Raw genomic sequence first — 21551 nt, 5'->3', positions numbered from 1 at the left:
GCCTAGCCTCCTATTTCACAGATTTGAAAAGTACACTGGAGTAGGGTGCATCTCACTGTTCATCACTGAACAGGAGAGATAACTTCAGCACCTTATAAGTGAACTGAAGATTAGGGCAAAATAAAATATATCCTTCGAATTAAAACAGTAGAAAGTATGGAAGTAATTTTGCCAGAAATGATGAAACATCCTCCTCAGGGTAAGAACTTTGGAGAATATTGCTTCTTTTCAAATAAAAAAAGTACAATATTGACCCCCACAGGGTAACACTGCAATAAACACCCATCTGATGTGCTTGAGCTAGGGCCTAATTCTGATGCCTTTGCCAGCAAGCTGCTCAGTCTATGCAAAGGAACTTTAGAGTTTTCTCTCTCTGGATTGGGGGTTTTATCTGTCTGAGGTGCTGGGTAAACTCTGGACCTGAGCCCCAGCACACTGACAGCTTACTCTTTTACAGGGACTGATCTGTTCTCTCTTCCTACTGCTGATGCAGCACAAAGCCTGAAGCCAGGCTTTTTGTGTGTCAGCTAAAGCCCTTGGTGATTTTGAACAGGTATGCAGAAGAAAACAGCAATGTATCTCAGAAACTCCTCCCCAGGAGGTTATCTAATCTGCCCCTGCCTCAGCCACTGCAAGCATTCAGCAGAACTAGCTTACAACTGGGGAAAAAAATAAAAAACTTAGTGCTGAAAGAGTTCACACTGCCTGAACCAGTCTACTCCAGCTGTCTTCCAGGCAGATTTTTCCAATGCTTAATCAACAGCTTCCCTGCTGTAGCTTATGCACCCTATTAATAGACCTGTCCTCCTACTAATCAATATGAGATCATTCCTCCTTGTTTATTTCTTGCCTCCTTTCTCCTCATCCTCCCTTCTACAGAAAAAAAATCCCAGGTTTTCCCATATCCTTGTGTAAAATACAACACTTTCTAGATCTGTTTGTCATGCAGCTGCCCTCAGGCCCCTTCAGGTTTTAACATCGTGCTCGAGTTCAATTGCCCAGAGCTGAAGTACTGTATTCCTGCAGGGGCTCTCTCCTGTTCATTACAATCCACCTAAACTACTCTTTTAGACTAATTCAAGAGTCAAACATAAAATTACTAAATGTTTACAAATAAAACTTTAGCAAAGGCAAATACTGAATATTTGATCAGGCAATTTCACATGTACCAAAGTAATATCATTTTCAAATTGTTAGGTTAAAAAACAAACCAAACCAAAACAGGAAGCTTGCCATATAAAATTCAGTAGCTGTTAAGTGTAGCCCAGCAGGAGACCTTCAGGATTATTGTGCTTCTCAGAGGAACTGGGAGGCAGTTGCTCCAACAATAAATCAGTTCTGTGATAATTTGGCAGACCCGTGAGAGCAGCCAGTTTTACTGGGAGCAATAATGTCTACAGAAATTGGTATTATTTTTAAGATATTAGTAAAATTTTAATCACCAAACAGCAAAATTGGTGGTCAGGAAGTATCAATCTCTTCTGGTTATTGCAGTAGGACAAGCACTGTTGTCCATAAGGGTGAGAAAACAGACGCAGCAGTAACTCAGGCACTCCGAGTGAATCTAGCCAGCTGCTCTCCAGTCCACTCCTGATGTGAGCACTGGGGGGTTGTGTCAGCTGCAGTAAGTCAATAAAGAGCACACACAGGACTGTACAGGAAGGCTGGACACAACATGTCATTTTTTTATTAACCAAAAGTGAAGCTGAACCCCAGAGTGGTTTAACTTCTTAAAAACGGCTGTTGGTATGGCAGATATTTTTCTTTCATGTTCAACACTGTAGTGCAAGAACCAAACTCCGAAGCTGTTCGTCCTTTGAGAATCAAGTACTAAATGTAAAATGAATTAAAATAAGGGTCCCTCAATGAATCAATTAAAAAAAAAAACATTCAACTCAGAAGAACAGACCAATTTTAAGAACTGTCTCATTAAATCATCCCAAGTGAAAGACCTTTAAAAGCACTTGGAGCCTTGAGGTAGCAACTTTATGCAGAATTTAATTCCCCTCCTGCCCCACAGAGCGGAGGAAAATTAGTAGTGCATTATTAGCTCCAGCCAGCTAAGCAGAGTTGAGTGTTCTCCTGTGAGGTTAGTGACTTTCTCTTGCATCTTGAAAGAGCAGTGCAGTGCTGCAGACTGTCAGGAGGAAATCCACAGGGAAGGCCTCTTGAAATAAAATATACGGTTTGGAAAAAAAGTGAAAATAATCAGCAATAACCATAACAACAAAAACGATCTGGAGTGAAAAAAACCCAAAGTGTCTGTATTTGGCAAAACTGGTTTACAAATACATGTCAAGAACAAAACTCCATTTTCAGCCAACAGAAAAGAAAGAATGGAAATGACATTCAAAGGGGTTAGGGTTTTGCCCTCTGTGCAAAATTGCACCTTTGTTTTAAAGTTTTGCACTTCTGTTTCTAGAAAGAGAGCTCTGTTGCCCTTTTTTGTCCTTTTACATGGTGAAACCTGTGCTGTGACATTAAACAGAAATACCATATGCCAGGGTATTTGACCACTGAAAGCTCCTCTTACCGACTCCACAACAATCACAAGCGGGGAATTGCAGACAAGACACTTTATTTCTCCTCCACATCTCAAAGACTTTGCTCACTTTTCTGCTGAGTTCTTCTATTAAAAACCAGATCTCTCTCTACTGCCAGCTGCAGAGACTCCATGGCAGATATATTGGACACTGAGCAGTAAAAACAAAAAACCTGGGCTTGTTCTCCAGAACTGCAATGAGCAATCAGCATGAAAAGGAACAAGCTGAGATACAGCGACGTGGACAGATGTTCACTTCACTCCCTGGGCTTCGTATCGCTACTCACTCGCTTTCCAACTTTACCCATTGCTGGTGCTCTAACCAGATAGCTGGCAATGTTGAGTATCTTAATAGAAGCTTCTCTCACTATCTTCATGTCCCCAGATTGCATGGAACAGGTTGGTTAAACCAGACCAAACTAGTCAGGCACATTGCAAATTACAATTTCTAATGGATGAGCCTTCTTACAGGCTGCTTCTTTTTTAGCTCAGTATGCCTTTGCTTCAGGGAACCTAGAGAAATGGGATCCCAATCTTTTGATTTCACATTCTTATCTTTTCCTTTGACTTCTAGAAGCAACCTCCCTTCCAGGCAGAATCTAAACTACTTAAGGATCAAACATCAGCCCTGATTGCTTGTTGGGTTTTGTTGCTTAAGCTTCAGAGCAATTGCCATTTGCATATGCTGACGTATACAACCCTGTCCTGCAGAGAGCCAAAGGCTGTAGGAATTAGAATCCACCTGTAAGGCAGCTCAGCCTGCCAGGCTCCTCTGGATAAATGACAAGATATTCTGCCTGGCAGCAACAAAGGCCAGCTGATAATTTCACTGCAAGTTTCTCGTTAGTTCACATGACAGTTCAGGCAGCACAGAAACTCACATTGGCTTGGAGACGAGTTCATGTCTGGTTTGCAGGACAGTCATGATCTGGCTTCAGAAAGACTCACCTTGGAGCTCAAAGTATCTTAAACTTTTATATATTATTAATTCAAGGACCTGATGAATAGAGCTTTTTCACTTTTAGTTTCTTAGTTTGCTTTAGTTTGTTTGCTTTTTTAATTCTGTAATCTCAAGAATGAATTTTTTTTTCTTTGGTGTTAGAAACCTTGGAAGTATGAATGAAAAGTACTTGCTGCTTCTTTGGCTGTAAAAACTAACCAGCCTAATAAAGCAAGGGAAATTCACTGTTCTAAAACACATGCAGTTAGAACAGCCACTAGACATCACAACCAGGACTTTAATAATACGGAAACACCTCCCCTCTGTGGTGTCCATTACAAATCATTTGCATTATATAAAAATATTACTCCAATTACAGCAACTGGACAACAGCCATTCAAATTTACCATGTTTCCATCTTACTCATATTACAGGAATTGAGAGGAGCTCATCCATTTGGGGAGAAAAAAAAAATCGTCCAGAAATCAACTTAAAAGTTGCAGCTAAGCATCTCGTTGCTTAGCGTCCCCCGTGATAACTAGAAGCAGAGATTCAACGTTAGCATCCTTCTATTCTTGTTCATGTGGCCATGAAAAAAGAGCAGGTTCTGTTATACTAGCATCCACAATTAAAATGTTATAACCTCATAAAACACCAGTAAATTTTGCATGAGCTGCAGAAGAATGACGATTCAAAGGGTCACTAGATTGGATACCTACAAATTCAACGTCCTTACATAAATACTCAGGTTTGTACACCATAAAAATGTCCTTCTTATGGCCTGCTTCTTATTTAGATAATACTCTGATAAAATCTCAGCAGTATGCCAATTAAGGTCATTGAAGCTATAGAGATAGAATCTACCCAATAAATGCTGCAAATTTACTAGGTATTTTAGATAAACATTAGCTTAGTTATCACCTAAACCAAAAAGACTCCTCAAACACACCAACTGCGTGGTTAGCGAAGACATTTGCTTCACAAAGTCAACTGTCGCCAACCTCTGAAAAGTTTAGCAAATCAACGTGGTATTTGGAAGCATCCAAGTGTCTAATGAAGTTAGAATACTGTGAAATGTTAGGACTGGGGGAGCTCCTGTAAACAAGTACAGAAGCAATCTTCATTTTAATTACAAAACATTCACCCCCTTAAAAAGCTTTAAAACTGACCCAGTCAACAACAGTGCCCTGGGAAATCTAGCAGTATAAAGGATCTCTGTAAGCAAGAGAAGGTCATATATTGTGATCTCACCAAGGAGCAGGCTTGGAGAGATGACAATTCTGACACCTTTGGGCCATGTAATCTGAACCACTGCATTTTTTTTTGGGCAGCACAGAATAAAACAACGTTCTTTGCTGCTCAGAAAACACTTAAAACACAGTAATGCTCCATTTTCAGCATTTTGCTGCTAAGCAGACTCTCCCGTGTCCCCAGCTCAGTTTACTTGGTTTAAAGAGCTATAGTACCTGCCACTTTCAGCAGGTGGAAGAAAACTTCAGTGCCACCTTATGAACTGGCTCCATTGATATTTTAACTTCAAACCCAGATGCTACAATTAAAAGCAAATTTGACATGTAAGGAAAGCGTCAGATGAACGTAATAAGCCCATAAAAGGCTCACATTCCACAGGCTGCCTCTGCAGAACAGGCACCTTCCCACTACAGAATCTCATAAGAAAATTTATCCCAACAGTAACACCAGAAGGAAGGAGGCTTCTATATCTTGCACACTTTGGGTTTCATATGAGGCACTTGAACTGTTGGACAGATGCCATTCTGAACCAAGTAAGTGAACATAGGGTTATAATCATCTTTATCTAGGTCTAATAATGAAGTATCAGCAGAAAAGTGGAGGCAGGGAGTGAGCAATCCATCTGTGCTGAAACTTGTTTATTGTTTCAAAAATGCCCAAGAAGACAGCAGCAGTTACTGTTCTGTAGTGTCCGTTTTCCTTGTGAGTTGTGTTGCTGATAGGAGGCAGTGTCTTGAACTAAAAAGGCATTGAGGTACCCTGTGCCTAATTCCCTGGATCCATCAGGTCCATGCTAGAGCCAAACATTGTCACCAGCTGCTCCTCGTAATGTGTTATATTCCTCTTCATAATGTCCATGCAGGGTCCAAGCAACCTCTCAAACGCTTGCACATCCATGACTGCAAAGGAACAGAAGGAAAAACAAGGGTGTTTGTCAAAAAGGACACCACACACCAATCTTTTGGGTTTTTTAACTCAGAACACTGATGTCCAGTCCAATCCATTTGAGCTTGAGGCTTCGATAGAAGCCACAGAAAGAGAAATCTGATTTCCCTCGGTACCGTTTTTTGTAGAAACAAGATTAATGAAATACACACCTGATGTCAAGGGTAAATACACAAGCTGAATACACACCACACTGGCATTACAGTATCACCTGAAAGCTGTGTGTGACAAGCAAGCTGCAGCTAAGAAGCTGATGCTACTTACCCATAAAAGAGTACAGGCTACACAAGCAGAAAGACCAGAATCTGCTGGAAGGAAGCAGCAGCACTTCTCAAACTTGAATATGGAGATCAACTCAAGCCCATACTCCTAGCTTCCTGTGTCTGACCGCCAGTTACCACAGGGCTGGTAGGTTCTGAACAGCTGCTCACTTGAGCATGGTCCACAAGACAAGCAAAGCCCAGAAAAATGTTAACTAGAAATATTACTTACCTAAACATTTGACCTCCCCAACAGCATAGGCAGAGGCTGCTCTGGGTCTGTTGGTAACAAGTGCAAGCTCTCCAAAATACTGCCCTCTGTGACATCGGGCAATCTCCACTTCTTGGTTAGCTTCCTGACTCACCATAGTCTGTCAAATGGTACATTTTTATTATTTGCATCCAGATCTGTGCTTGTATCAGGCTGCAGTTAATCCCAGATACCTTACAGATGTGCTACAGCTCATTGGTTTAGGGCTTTTAAACTAGCACCTCCCAAGTCATGCCCTGTTTGTAGAGCACATTAACAGCATGCTCAGTTTAAGTTTGATAAGATAAGTGTATATCAGCTCACAAGTTTTGATTGGCAGATAGTTACTGTTACAGCTTTTGGAGCTGCTACTACACAGGCTTTATCATGCACAACACATTGTTCCCTAAGGCCACCTCAGACCATGCACAGATTGGTTCTCATGCCAACATCTAGTATGTCACTAGCAACAACAGACTCCACATTTTGCAAGTTGTGGGTTTCTATAACCCTAGCACAGAAGTTTCATCTCCACACTTGCGGCCTGTGAGAATAGCTCAGGTTAGTCTGTAGAGGAGCAGACACAAACAAAAGACTTTCAAGCCTTAGTGAAGTGATTTCTCACCACTTCAGAACAGACAGGGGAATTTACAGGCTACATCACCTGAGTGGCAATGATAAATATCATTAAATAAGATCTTAAAATGAGTCAGGGTTAGGCTTTTTCATGCTACTTGTACTAATCAAATCAGGAATTGACCTGAAGCCTAATCACCCACTTTGAACTCACCCTGCTTTTAATCAAGATTTTTACTTCACCAGATTCTACGATGTAGAAACAATCTGCTTTTTCGCCCTGTGAAGAGGAAAAAGTAAACCAAATTATTTTTAAGTTTACTGTCAAGGTACATAGAAGTGGTATTAAAGCTCTCACTCTGAAATAGGCTTTGTGCAGAAATCTAGTTGTCAAACACTCAAATTCTGAACATCGAAAGGTTACTTAATACCCGAGAGGACCCCACAGAGGAAGGAACTACTATTACACAGAGAGCCACGTGAGGGCAGATGGAAAGGAAAAAGCAAAGGAGGTTGATGATATAGAGCAAAATCACTTAAGTGAAAATCTTCTGATCCTGATGGAAGTATGCAACAGAGAAACTAAGCAGGACCTAGAATTTCCACAAGCAAGTTTACAGGAACCACCAATTTAGTGATTGCATTTCTAGATGTCAGTAGGAAAAAGTATCCATAGTAAAGCTAAGCATGAGCTCAGATAATCCAGGGTAAAATAGTGGCAGATCAGCAGAACCCGGAATAGCTGTATCTGAGGAGCATGGTCAACAGAAATTAAGAGGAGGGTGATTTACAGAAAACCAAGCCCATCTACATGAGGAATGATGCCACCACTAAGTAAAGGCAGTGAGAATGGTAAGGAAGAAAGCACTCTAACACCATGCCATTAAAGGAAAATACATCACAGAGGGCAAGCGGAAGACAATAAAACCAGACAGACTTTATATCAGGTTCTAGAAAGATATCTCAAGGTGCTGTTGAATAATTGATTGTGAAATAATAAAACATAAAAAAAGGGTTTAGTCAAAAGCAGCTGCTTCTAGGAAAGTTACTATGAGGGTTCTGAAGTCTCCAGCCTTTGGGATATTTCAAAGCAATTTGGACATGGTCCTGAGAATTGGCTCTAGGTGGCCAGAGGGATTGGACAAGATGGCCTCTAGAGTTCCCTCAACCAGTGTTTCTGTGACAATTTCCAATACCTTTTTCACATCCAAACCCAGCAGGTTGCAGACCTTCAACAGATCACAGCTTACATCTGCTATGCAACGCTTTGCCAGGAGCTAATATTTTGAAAGTTCTAGTTGCAACAGAGGGAACTTTTCCTCTCTATACCAACTCCTGTGGGGCATAGGACTGGACAGCAGAGTGGAGAGCCAGCATGTGTCTCCTGCTATGGAATCATAAACAAAGGGACTAAAAGGCTTCAGAGAGATAGAGGCTGGGTAAGAAACTGATAAGGCCATAGGAGTGGCTCAGCAAAAAACTGAAACAATGTGAGGAGGGAAATAAATCTGACATTAAGTCAAGCATGCAAGGAGCCTATGAATGTGACGGGAAGGATAGACAGATAGTTGCAACTTCAGTGTGAAACAGGCTGGGAGAATACAATACAAGATTTAAATATGGAGTTACAATGGAAAATAGGCCCCTGGCTAAGCTTCCTGAGGATGGTCATAAACCATCCTTCACTGTCCTCATCTATCACAACACTACTCAGCACACTTCTGAAAGAGAAAGCACTAAGAGTACAGGGTTTTTTGTTTGTTTGTTAAAGAATAAAACCAAACTGAAGGGGAGACATCCTCATAAACACCAGCAGGCACCAACAATTTTTAACTGCTTTAAAGCATACTGCCCTTAACTGAAGGGTCAAATTCCAGAAAGGTGACTAAAAGGTAAAATTACCCATGAGAGAGAGAGAGCAGTCATGGCAACTGCTGTAAGTTAAGAGCTATCACATCTTTTTCAAGCATAACATTTCATCATCTTTAGCAGTGTATTACTACCACTTGGACCTATCCAGACTATTAATTCTCCTTTTAAGAGTAATTACATACTTGTCCTTAATTCAGTTATTACAAAAGACTAAAACCAAGTGTGTAATTGGATCACTGATGGTCTGAGTTCCCAGTTTTGAAACTGATTTACAAGCTTTGATTCTGCTGAGAGTCCAGTTTTCTAAGGGTTTTAAGCAAGGATATTTTTCAACTTACAAAACTGAGGATATTTCTGGAAAGAAGTAATTTGGCAGCATTCAGTTATCAGTAAACTGAGGTTTCCTGCATTCAGAATTATCTGACATTCAAGGTAAATTCAAGACATTATCAAAGAGTCATATTCTGTTTGTAAAACAAGATAAATGCTGTTACCCAAAGCCATCAAAGTCCGGACTTTCTTGCAGTAACTTCTACTTGAACCAGAGAACTTTTGCATCAAACACAGCAAGCCCAAGCTAAAGTTGATCCAAAATTCCAGTGTGTTTTGTCAGTAACAGTGCTCCAAAAAAAGTTGTGTCCCAGACAAAAAACTTACACAGCTTTAGCTTGAGTTTGTCCAGCTTCATGTTCCATCACTCTGGCTTTGATCTGCTATAGAGGATAAAACATGTACCAACAACCAAAGGCTGCTGAAGTTGAGGCTAGACCATGCCACCGTTTAAGTACTCTTAAGAACATCAGGAAAACTAGTGGCTTTGATTAACTCTGATGGTTTCTTAGAATAGTTAACTGAGTTGGGTCCAACTAGTAAAATATTCCCAATCACTTATTTTCATCCAAATCACACTCCTGTCAAATTGTTTGATGTGTTTAGTCAGACCTAGGAATTAAGAGATGCTTGTGATTCCCTGTTTAATCTGGCTATAACTGCCTGTGAAAGGCTAGCTGGGGGCCTTCATGGCAAATTGCATAGACAGGCAGTTAGTTTCAGCTTTTTAAGGCATACTCCTGAAAAAAAGAAGAGAGAATAAAAGAACATGATGGTTTGGCCCTGGCCTGGAGGCCAGGTGCCCACCAACACCACTCTATCACTCCACCTCTTAAGAAGACAGGGGGATAGGGGCAAAACATATAACAAAAGTGAGGAACAGGATAGGAGCAATTTTAACAACAACAATAAGCAAACAGCAATAGACCACACAGAAGCACAAAAGCAGAGAGAGATGTTAGTCTCTACTTCCCATCAGCAGGACGACAGTCAGTCTCGGGAAGCAGGGCTCTCTAAGCTTTGTTGCTGCCTGGGAGGATAGACACCATGGACAAATCCCCCCCCTTCCTTCTTTCACTTCATTCTTTTATCTGAGCTGATGTCATATGGTATGGAATACTTCTTTGGCCAGTCTGGGTCAGCTGGCTCAGCCATGTCCCCTCCCAAGATCTTGCCCACCCCTCAATGTACTCTTGGGACTGGGAAATGTTGAAAGGACACAGCCTGGATACTTATTCAACAGTAGCCAAAACACTGCTGTGTTATCAACTACTGCTGCAAAACACAGCACTACAAAGATGCTGTGAGGAGAATTAACTCCAGCTCAGTCCAACCCACTACAGAGAAGAAAAACTCAGAAACGGAATTAATCGAACAAATTTGTAGCAAAAGACATACCAGGTTGTTCCACAAACATTCAAAAAGTGGTTTTAAGTAAACTGGAAGTACTAAAAAATTAAGTCACATATTACTCCAAGTAAGAGGATTCTGTAAGTCCATTTCAATCAGGAAATAAAGAGGCCTGGAAAGGAGAACAATGAAGAGAATTCAAGTACCTGAGAAATGATACGTTCCCCATCTTGAAACACTTTCTCCCCGATAACATCCACTATCTTCATGCGCTCTGATGGCTGCAACAAAGAAGAAAATTTAGCATCATTAGCTGTTATAGTAAGACCTCTGGTAAACTTCATAGCTGAGAAATGAAGAGGCATTCACTCAGCACACAAACACACACCATCTGGTACTGAAAAATACAGCCCCTGTGATGACATTGTCATACTGCACCACAGCTTTCAAGACTGCTATAACCAACAGGGAAAGAAAATTATCTGGTGCCTCAGCTGTGTGTTTTTCTTGCCCTCACATTTGAGAAATAATAGATTTGGATGCTTTACAGCAAAGAAAGAAAAATATATCACTTCTAAGGTTCAGCTGAAATTCAAACACTCAGAAAAAACACCATAAACCTCCTACAAATAGAATTCAATGCACAACACCAGCAACACATTTTCAAAGTATTTTAATCACAATATACTTGAACATGGGTAGAGGGACAGTGTTCCAGAACTCATTCCTAGAGTGGAGAGGGGAAAGGGATGTGAAAAGGACACTGGCTGCAACTTGTAAGCAGGCATTTCAACAGGATGCCCAGCAGCAAGGGCAACAGGTACTAATTTGACATGCCTTGAAGCATGCCTGAGCCTTCATAACTGGGAGAAAAACCAGTTACATTTATCTCCAATGTTTCTCACTGCAATGCAGTTTTATGGCTTCAAAGCAGTGTAAAAGACATATTAAGACAAGAAGAAAACCTTACAGTTAAAATTAGCATCTCAGCAGATGATTCAGTTGTAATCCATTCACTCCACAAATGCATCTTAATCTATTCCATGTCTGAGAAACTGAATTCTGATCCACACATGATTCAACTGCAGCATGTCATGCAAAAAGCCATCCAGTGCTAATGACTTATTTTTCTCTATCTTAAATATCTGAGTCATTTTTGTGCTCAAAAAAAGTCACATTGATGGAACTAGTTTAAGAGAAGCACAGAGGGAGAAAGTGTGTAATGCACCCTTTCTGCAGCTACCAACATATGTCCAAAATAATATGTATTAGAGGGTGCTACTGACATTCCGTGATGCTTTGCAGTTTTGTAATCTTCTATCAAAGAGATTAAAAACTCTTCTCAAATGCTAAAGATTAGTGGTGAAAAATATTCTTATGACAAGAAAACAAAGAAAAGCAACCGTATGGCATAAGGCAAAGAGACACAGACTAATTTCTAAGCACTTTGGTACAGATCCAAAAGTCTTCTGAAGATACAGTCTGAATCAACAGCTTAGAAGTGACAATTTAGATGTTGTTCCTAAAGTCATGCACCACACGCATCAGCATGACAGCTGTCATTTTGTTCCCAAGTGGCAGTGCTTCCCTTTAGCCCATTCTTAGTTTACTCCCTGAATATGGCTTAAGGCTAAAAAGCAAGACCTACTGCAGCCCACATCTTTGTCTCAAAATCTTTCATGGCTTATAAAAGCCAAATATCCCAGTGCTTGTATCATTACTTTACTATCATACCCACAAAGGAAACCACAGCCCTGAGCTCCAGTTTTCACCTCCATACCTGTTCGCTGACATACTTATCCATGTTTTTTGTTTGGTTGCTGTCTTGGGCTTTTAGAGACTGAGACAAAACTCAGCAAATCATTTACTGTGAATAAAGGAGATGAAAAAAACCCCACCAAACAAGCAGTGCACATCTTCAACAATGCAAATTAAGTTGCTCAGTAAACATGGTATCAAAGCAGCTCTTAAAATTCTGTCCTAAGCAAAAATTATACTGATTTCTGACACAGCAGAAACACTGACTGTGGAGCTAATACTAATGCAAGAATTTGATGCAGATGTCTCTGAAAGGCTTTACCTCCAAGCATTTCAGAAGGGGGACAGACTCAATGAATGACTCATATGTCTTCCTCTTCTTGGCATTGTTTTTCAATATAATTCTTCTGAACGTCACTCGATCCTGCAAGAAAGAGCACAGCGAAATACATTATTCCTCTTCACCAGAATGCTCCCTGTTTAAAGAATTGGCAAACATGAACTAGAATTTGCAACAAACACAGGGACTGAGAAGCCAGCTGTTAAAATGGTACCATATCCATCACAATGGTGATGGCCAACAGCTCTTGTGAGAGTACGTATTGCAACAACAAACAGAAAAAACATGGAGCTGTTAGACCTGGTCCTTCTCAGACAAGAATTCCATTTCTCATCTGTCCTGTCCTGTTTCTCAGGGCTGAGTTTCTGGGTTTGACTGTTAATGATTCTTTCATACTTCCACATTCAATGAAGAAGTTACACTGCTCTTGCTGAAGCCACTGGAAACTGGAATTTCCAACACTTGTTAAGACAACTGCAAGACTAAGTCTGAATTGGTTTCTTCTCTACATGAGTCACAGATTTCAAAAGTAAGAGATTTACACCGGTCTCAAATAGATCAGGAGCAGAATAACAAACAGCAACAAGCTCAATTCACCCTTTCACCTTTTTGGATCTGAAACTCAGGTTTTGGAACCACTGCTTCCCAATTGCCTGCTGTCCATGTGTACCACAAGCACCTTCCTGACAGAAAAACTGTTTGGTTTGTTTCTGAAGCCCAAACATTGGGCAGGATTCCCCTCACTGCCTGCCACTCCTGCTCTGGTTTTTTCTTTCCCCAGGCAGCAGCAGAGGCTGTGCAGGCTCCATGGCCACTGGGCGGCACTCGGCACCCGAGTGAAGGCAGAGCTCGCCCAGGAAGCGGCTCCTGCCTCGGTACCTGCAGCGGCAGACATGTTGAGCTTTTTGTCAGAGCTATGAACGAAATGTTGCTCATTTCCACACAGAAATGGCAGGGCTCAGCCACTGACAAACACCAATGAGAAAGGCCACAAGGGAGCTGCAACTAAACAGCAGAGCCTGGCAGAGGGCACTTGCCCGCGGGCTCTTTATGTTACTGTTTGCTTTACAGCAATGTGCATGGTCCCTGTTAGCACCAATTACCAACATCGAGTTACAGTTAACCTTAAGCAGGGCGAGGCCATGAGTGAGAAAAATCATAACAAGGAAGTCAAAGGAAAGGAGCAGAAATTTGGTTCAAAAAATGGGACTAGAATCTTTTATGTCTACATAAACCACAATTGGCAGAAACACTGAAGTCCTGAGAGCCCTTCCTCTGGAAGTCATTTCATGAACACATGAACTGATACCTCAGCAGAGATATTTTGAGGTGATGAGGTATTTTCTAGAGAACAGTTTTACCAGACGCAGGCTGCAGATGCTTGTAATTTGTAATGGTGACTGACACGAGTGCAATATAAAAGTTGAAGGAGGTGAAAGATGAAGGGAAGACAGGCATTACTATTATCCAAAGGAGAACAAAAGATAACAAAGCATGCAGCATTGTTTAAAAGAATTCTTCCGTGGTAGAAGTCTCTTCAAATATATATGGTTGGAGCTGCAGAAAGGTGCAGAAACAGTCAGGGGAATTGCAAAAGCATAAAATATTCAGAATTCGTTTGTTTGAGAGTATCAGGGAGGGAAGAGGAACAGCAGTATTTAGACAAAAAGGGCAAAGCAGTGAAGGAAGTGTGAGAGTGAAGTTTTCCCCAGGCATTCGCCAGCGAAAGCTGAGGATATTTCCCTGCTCCAGAGACCCATGTTTGATAACTGCTTCATGTCTGAGCCTTCCAGGCGTTTGTTGGCCTAAGTCTGCAGTGCAGCAGGAGTAATGCACATTCCCTGAATGACAGATAACCCATGAGCTTTAGCAACGACTTTGGCAGACCAATAAAAACATGTTCAAATTACATCAAGCACAAAATAGCACAATAAAACAGGGAAACAACAGAATAACTGGACAAAACAGTTTTAGGCAGGAAAATGCAGCCCTAGTTAATGAAACATCCACAGGACAGGTGACTAGCAAGAAGTACCCCTTCAACTACACCTTGCTAATTAAGGGAATGCAATCACAGAAACCCCAATTTGCACAGTTCTTTTCCAAGGCAAACTGGAACAAAGGATCATCTTCACATTTTCTTCCTTTTATGAATGAGCTCAGTTTGTAGGTAGCTGCTTTGTTCTGTCTCGTTCATGGAATTAGATTCTGACATTGCTCCCTGGTAGATTTACCAAAATCTTTTCTTCCAGCTCACAATGAAAAGGGAAGTGAGTTCTCTCAGCAAGTGCAGGGATTGCATAAGCACACTGTATGTAGCTGCTTATCAGTCCTATAATCAAGGTCACAACACATGGTCAACCCCCAGCAATAGTTGCCGAGGAGCCCAGCACACACAGAAAGCATACAACAGTTCTGGCTTCAAAGGCTTCGTTGATCACACAACCCACTCATTATGTGCCCTCACAGATGAGTAAGACAGCACTGTGAAAATAACCCCATCCAAATAGTACAGAAAAAAGAACTAAAAAAGGAAAGTAATGTCTATAGCTTGACATTCAACACTGCTGGACCGAAGACAAAGCAACATCATCATTTAGCTTGGTATCTCATCGGTCATGCTGACCTGAGAGCATCTTCCAGCGTAACCAAAGGGACCAGAAACATCATGACAGTTTATTTTGAAGGGAAACAAAACTTTGAGCAGACTTCCTAGCTCTTCAAACTACTGACGTCCTCAAGAAGATATTTAACACCTTCCCAATCCCCTTAAAGTAGACAAAATGATGGGAAGCTGAGTTGAAAGTAAAAGAACGTCATTCAGGTACTGTTTTCCCCTTCCATAAAATGCATGCATTAATGCCTCCATCATCCTCTGCAGGATAAAAACAAAGCCAGGGTTTATTTCCCCTAACAAAAGGACAATTTCAGCAAATGCAAAAAAGGACAAATAAAACTAGTGTGGCTTTTTTTTTTTCTTTAAACAGACAAGTTGTTTTAGAAAGGTGGCCAAAAAAATTTACACAATGGACCTCTTATGCCAGCAGGTGAGATAACAGATCAGGATAAAATAGCTATTAAGGCAAGGAGCCATACCCAGAGCAGCAGTGCAGACAGTGAGTTAGTTTTTAAAATATTATGCATATGAGAGAAACTTCTTTTCCTTACCAGTCCCCAAAGGGCTCCTTCTGTTGTGGCAACAATGGTGGCAGCTCTAGGAGTGTTGTACATCAATGCCAGTTCCCCAAAACTGCCGTGGTTGTCGTAGTGGCCTACACAGCGTGACTGGTTGTCTTTTGCTACAATAATATCATACAGTCCCCTGGAAAACAATGGAATAAATGCTTTTTCTTAGACAACATTCCAGTACAAATCACAAAACCAGCTTTTTGCTGTTATACAAATAGTCCTCTTACTGCTGGGTGAGATGGAATTTCTATTATTGAGCTTCCCAATAGCCTGATACTAAGCTGCTTCTATCTAGACTTTATTCACAATAATTCTCTGTTAATAAAGCATTTCACTCCTGATAGATCTGTGCAGGATCTACTTAATTTTCTCTGCATAGTATTTTAACATTGCTATTCTAAGTGTTCTGGATACAGTGATAGGTACAAAGAAATATCATGCCCTGAAGAAAAGCAGGCACAGAACACCTTCCTGGCTTTAAGCAGCTGAACATACATATAATTCTCCCCAGAAGTTTAGATCTCTGTCAGAAGGAATGTTATTATCTCCCAGAACTAGGCATGTAAGATAAAGTATCATCAGAAATGGCAGTAGATGAAACTTGTCATGGTAAACAAGAATGGGAAGAGACTGATTGGTGAGACCTGCCTAGTATTAACAACAAGTCTTTCAGGATTGCCTGATGAACAGCTCTGGGTTTGTTAGTTATATCTGAACACTGCTGCACCTAAACCAAAATGTACTGAAGAACAGCTTTATGCCACCTTCATCTACAGGAGATTCCACAAAATGAGCAATACAAGCATCAAACAAACAAGCAAAATACATCAAAGAAAGCAAGCTTTGCAGTGGTCTTTACTTGAGGGTCTACTGTACTAAAGCCTTCATATCCAGAGAAAAGTTTGGCTACTGGATGAATAGTAGATGGGCCAAATTCAGATATCACAGAAGATACAAGAAATTTAGTCTGTCACCCAAAAAGCTACATACTACATAGTATCATTACCAGAGGCTTTTAATACCCTACTGCTTACATCTAGGCGACAGAAACTGACAGTAAACTGAATAAGGAATTAGGATTGATGGAAAGTTTCACTAACTCTTGTAACATCCAATATCTATTTAATGATTCTCTGAGAGCCACCAGAGGCAACAATTTTCTGAGGGCTTTTCTTGACCTAGAAGAGTCATATGTGAGCACCTTAAGCAAACAACAATCCTCCTTCCCATCAGTCAGCCTTAAAGTCACTTATTAGTGCCATTTATTTCCAAATAACTATAGCCCTGTAACCTTCAGCCAAGAATTCATCTGTCTGTGTTCCAAGGACTAAATTGGTGAGGCATCACTGGATGACCTTGGCCTAGCGTTATTGAGAAACCTGTTGCTGAGCTGTGAGACAAGCTCTGCAAGATAAGAATAAAAACACAGAGTGAAGTGTAATTGTTGAGATGGTAATCGTTAGGAGCTCAAGGACTCAAAAGAAAAATACTGACATGAAAAAATACAAAACCCCAAGGCAAAAAAAAACCAAAAAGGGCAGAAAAGTAGAAGAGGGCAACTCAGCAGGATTGTGGATCAGTCTGTTCTCAGAGACAGAGGCCAATGCTGTCCCTCCTGACTGATGAGTGCTCAGTCAGCAGAGACTCATCAGGTGCCTCCTCGGCAATGATGAGCATCCTAATGTTTAGCCACACAACACTCTCATCCCAGCTCTCCCCTCCAGGCAATAAGTACTAAATAGCTGCTGCATCCTCAAACAGCATCTCTCCAGCCTGCTGTCCCTCCATGCATGGCAAAAAAAAAAAGTGATTTGGGGAGAAAGTATTACAGTCAGACAACTTTGGAAAAGAGAAAAGGTCTGTGCCAGAAAGCTTATTTTTCTATGCAGACAAGAACCTAAGCAGTTACATCTGCCACACAATGTAACTGTTCATTCAGACAAGATGAAACTAATCCTCAGGGGTATTTAAGGCATTAATGGCTTATTTTAGAGTAACAAGACATGCCTACTGATGCCTTGAAAAAGCCAGAGTCCCCTGAATTTGCAAATGCAGGCAAGCAGAAATATCATAGTATTCCATAAGCACCAGTAGCTTGCTATTCTTTAGCACAAAAAAGTGAGGGGGTGGGAGATGGAGGAGGATTGGAAATGGATAGAGTAGGACAGAAAATTTGTAACTGTAGAATTCTTTCTAGTAACAGACTAGCCTACATAAGAGTTGTACCCAAGTTAGTGTTTTACAGCACAGGCTGGTATGCTCCATTGCTACACAACACCGAGTTTAATTTCCCTCACTTTACAGCCCTTCTGCCACATACTTTTGGCAATGCAATTCTAGTGCATTATAATTCAAAAGTAAAAGAAACAAAGCTTTAGAAACCTGTCATCTTCCAATCCATTTATCTCTTGGTAGAAAAAAAGCCACTGTGGAATAGCATTACATCTGTAGAACATAGACCATACCTGAATATCAAATATAAGGTTTCATTTCACTTATTTTAGGTTAAAACTCAGAGCAGGAAGAGCTTTTAAGTAACCAACAGGCTAAGAGCCTTACACAGAAGCAAACTAAAAATAGTCTGACGGTATCTAATATTTTTGAGAGGCTCCCAAACTGAATTTAAAGTCCCTCAAGGCTAGCAACCACTGCTCTGAATACATGTCATCTTTGCAGAGTTGGTGGCTCTGGTTCCCAAGAGTTCCCATCTGCAGTCCCTTACTCTTGCCTAGGACAGCTTGATCTCCCTAGTGAACATGGCAAGAGAAGGAATTTGTCCTGTCTAGTCAAAGACATGGGAGTGGTCTGAGACAGAGCAGCTGAAGGGTGTAACTGAGTGCAGAAATGGAGCATTGGTTCAGGCTAATGGGTTGGTATGGTAGAGGACAGAGGAACAAGCATATGGTCAGAATATATCTGAGGTAGCCTCATGTTCTGTAATTCCACTAATCAGAAAGGGAAATGGCCTTAAAATGAAAAAGGATCATTTAAGACTGAAAATTTCTAACACAGAGATTACTTTGAAAATTCCTTAAAAGCAGTGTAAATGACATGTTCTCAAGAACTGCTTTGAAAGCTTCAATAGAATATTAATTCTGTCGTTAATTCAGTGATAAGGAAGACAACAGTGCACCCAAAAATTTGTTTGCCAAGATTGTGCTCCAACAGACGCTTCTAATTTGGTCAGTAATATTCTGTTCAATATTACATTTTTAACAGGAGGAAATATATCTATGTCCTTCATTTTTCTTCAAAAGCAGTGATTAAAAGCAACATCACCCAGAACTTATTTCAAGAGGGCAAAAGACACTCAAAATATGCACACATGTATCTATTATATGCCTGTGGCACACACATACATATCCATATGATCCACCAAATTAACATGTGAATTTGCTTTATACATGAAGTTGCAAAATGTCACCTTAAACACTGCACACATAAACCACATGACCAACAGAAGCAAAATAACCTCTCTGAAATCAGTGATCAAAATTAATTGGACAGTCCATGTCGTTCCATGGTAGCCACTAGCAAGAATTTTTATTGCCTGGATTGTCCTTCTCCAGTATAATCTCCTATCCCTTCCCTTACCATATGATTTCTTTTGCTGCTTTTTCCTCCCTTCTTCAGGAAAAAAACAATGTATTTTAGTCTAGAGACAACATGTAATCCAGCTGGTTTTAAGCTAGGCACGTGCTGATGGGCACAAAAGCTAAATTCAACAAATTCACAGGCAAGCTCATGCTGCAGCCCTTCCCTCAGAGAAGTGATATTTTAAGTTTTTACAGAGTCACATCAAATGTGCTAAAAACCAGCTGGTTTGAAATGTCCACCTGTCAAATCTGATGGCCCCAGGCAAATGATCCAAAAGCCACGAATGGCCTAAAGCGGGAAAGGGAAAGATCAAAGCAAGAAGCAGTGACTGCAAAACCCAAGTTTCCCTCAGAAACGGTCCTGCAGTAAGCATTCCCTGCCATTTCTAAGAAACAGAAAAGAAACACTTGACATTCCAAAATCACAGCTGCTTACCGCTCAATAACATAGAAGTTGTCACCATCGTCACCTTGGTCAATCACATGTTCCTGAGGTTCCACCTTCCTCTCAAACATGGCATCAAGGACCTGAGACATCTGCTCCTATAAAACAAATGGGGGAATATAAAAAAAAAAAAATCTCTCAGAAAATACAGCCTAAACATTATTGCTGGAGTCACAAGTTCATTTGAGTTGACCTGGGTAGCTAAGTGCAACATGCATTGCATCCTTTTTAATGTATGCAAACACAAGTAACACTGTTATTAAATGCTGACTTCCACGAGCACCTCACTTTTTTCCAGCTTATTAATGTAAGTTCAGTAATGCTGACAAGCATAGATACTTCCATCAAAGAAGAGCTATTACCTCAAATTTATGTCCAAAGGGCTTAACATATGCCTGCTGTTTCAGTGCCAAAGGACATGTGTACAGCAAGCTCTCACTCAGTATAACCTGACACAGTTTCACTGCCATGGATGTGTATTGATTTATGTCAACAGTATGTATATTTCATTATCACAGAATGGTTTTGGTTGGAAGGCACTTTTTGAAGGTCATACATAAACTCTAACCCTCATGCAGTGAGAAGGGACATCAGAATAGAATAGAATAGAATAGAATAGAATAGAATAGAATAGAATAGAATAGAATAGAATAGAATAGAATAGAATAGAATAGAATAGAATAGAATAGAATAGACCAGAAGAGACCTTCAAGACCATCACATCCAACCTATCATCCAACACCACCTAATCAACTAAACCATGCAACCAAGCACCCTATCAAGTCTCCTCCTAAACATCTCCAATGATGGTGACTCCTCCACCTCCCTGGGCAGCCCATTCCAACGGGCAACCACTCTCTCTGTGTAGAATTTCTTCCTAACCTCCAGCCTAAACCTCCCCTGGCATAGCTTGAGACTGTGTCCTCTTGTTCTGGTGCTGTTTGCCTGGGAGAAGAGATCAGATTACTCAGATGTATGTGTGTCCAGAAACTGCACCACAATTTATTAGCAACTCATTTGTATAGTCATCATCTAAGAGCCCCAGTCATGATCAGGATTGCACTGAACAAGACTCTGTACAGAGTTACTCCCCTAGCCTGTGTCATAGAGAACTTGCAATTTCAGTACAAGATGAGATCAGATAGGTACAGGTGGAAAGAACACATAGAAGATGGAATAATGCTGGTCTGCACAGCAGGCTCAAGCGGGGTTTCTCTGATGAGCTGTGAATAAAGTTTGTTTATAGCCAGCACAGCCAGTGAAGCTGTGAAAGCCAACAGAGATGATGCCATAGAAATGCCTTGCCTCAGTGCTGAGCTGCTTTACCATCTCTGTTACTCTGAAGTCCAGTAACAACAGAATTTCACTGCATTTTCAATGACTCCATGTTCAAAGCTGAAGATGCAGATCACAGCTGAGTTTCTAAAAATATACTGCATGAAGACACAAACTAGTCTTTATGTTTGCTGGATACACTTCAAATAATTATTGTGCTCCTTAAGCTGGGAATAATCACTGCAGCCTCTGTAGGCACCACTATATTAAAAATATTCCATATCTTCTCACCAGAAATCTATTGTCTTATGTTTAGAAACTATCCTGAGATTTAAATTTAAATCATTGCAAGCAATTTATTTCAACCACGTATTTCACAGTATGTACTTAAGCACCAGTTGTCAGAAAAGAAGGAAAGCAGATTTTATAAAGCTTTTTAGAATCATTCAGGCCAGAAAAGACCTTTAAAAATACTGTGTGTCATTAATGCTTTATTGGGATGTTGAACAGGCAAAGAGATCATTTTAAGTAAATGAAACACTGAGCTCTTTGTCTATAAAAGGACAAGATTCATCAGATTTCTGAACTGTAAAAACTCCTCTTGGTTTAAATACAGGTACAGAGCCTTCTCA

At 40.6% G+C, this 21551-nt stretch overlaps 1 protein-coding gene across 2 annotated transcripts in view; it reads right to left on the bottom strand.

Annotated features, from left to right (window-relative positions):
* Nucleotides 1-1663: 1663 nt before the first annotated feature.
* The window catches only part of PRKAR2A (protein kinase cAMP-dependent type II regulatory subunit alpha), a 70081-nt gene continuing 50193 nt past the window's right edge, over nt 1664-21551 (bottom strand). For both annotated transcript variants that reach the window (XM_068154217.1, XM_068154215.1), the window contains exons 5-11: nt 19636-19742; nt 15583-15736; nt 12397-12498; nt 10523-10597; nt 6979-7044; nt 6171-6309; nt 1664-5632 (exon numbers count right to left, since the gene is read on the bottom strand). In XM_068154217.1, the coding sequence (XP_068010318.1) occupies nt 5499-5632; nt 6171-6309; nt 6979-7044; nt 10523-10597; nt 12397-12498; nt 15583-15736; nt 19636-19742 (777 nt within the window). In that variant the 3' untranslated portion in view covers nt 1664-5498. The remainder of the gene's footprint in view (nt 5633-6170; nt 6310-6978; nt 7045-10522; nt 10598-12396; nt 12499-15582; nt 15737-19635; nt 19743-21551) is intronic.

Source organism: Melanerpes formicivorus, unplaced genomic scaffold (genome assembly GCF_026170545.1).
Source record: "Melanerpes formicivorus ecotype bairdi unplaced genomic scaffold, bMelFor1.0.p_v2 SCAF_28, whole genome shotgun sequence".
NCBI lineage: Eukaryota > Metazoa > Chordata > Aves > Piciformes > Picidae > Melanerpes > Melanerpes formicivorus.
The sequence above is the reverse complement of the archived record's forward strand: the minus strand, read 5'-3'. Positions and strand labels throughout refer to the sequence as shown.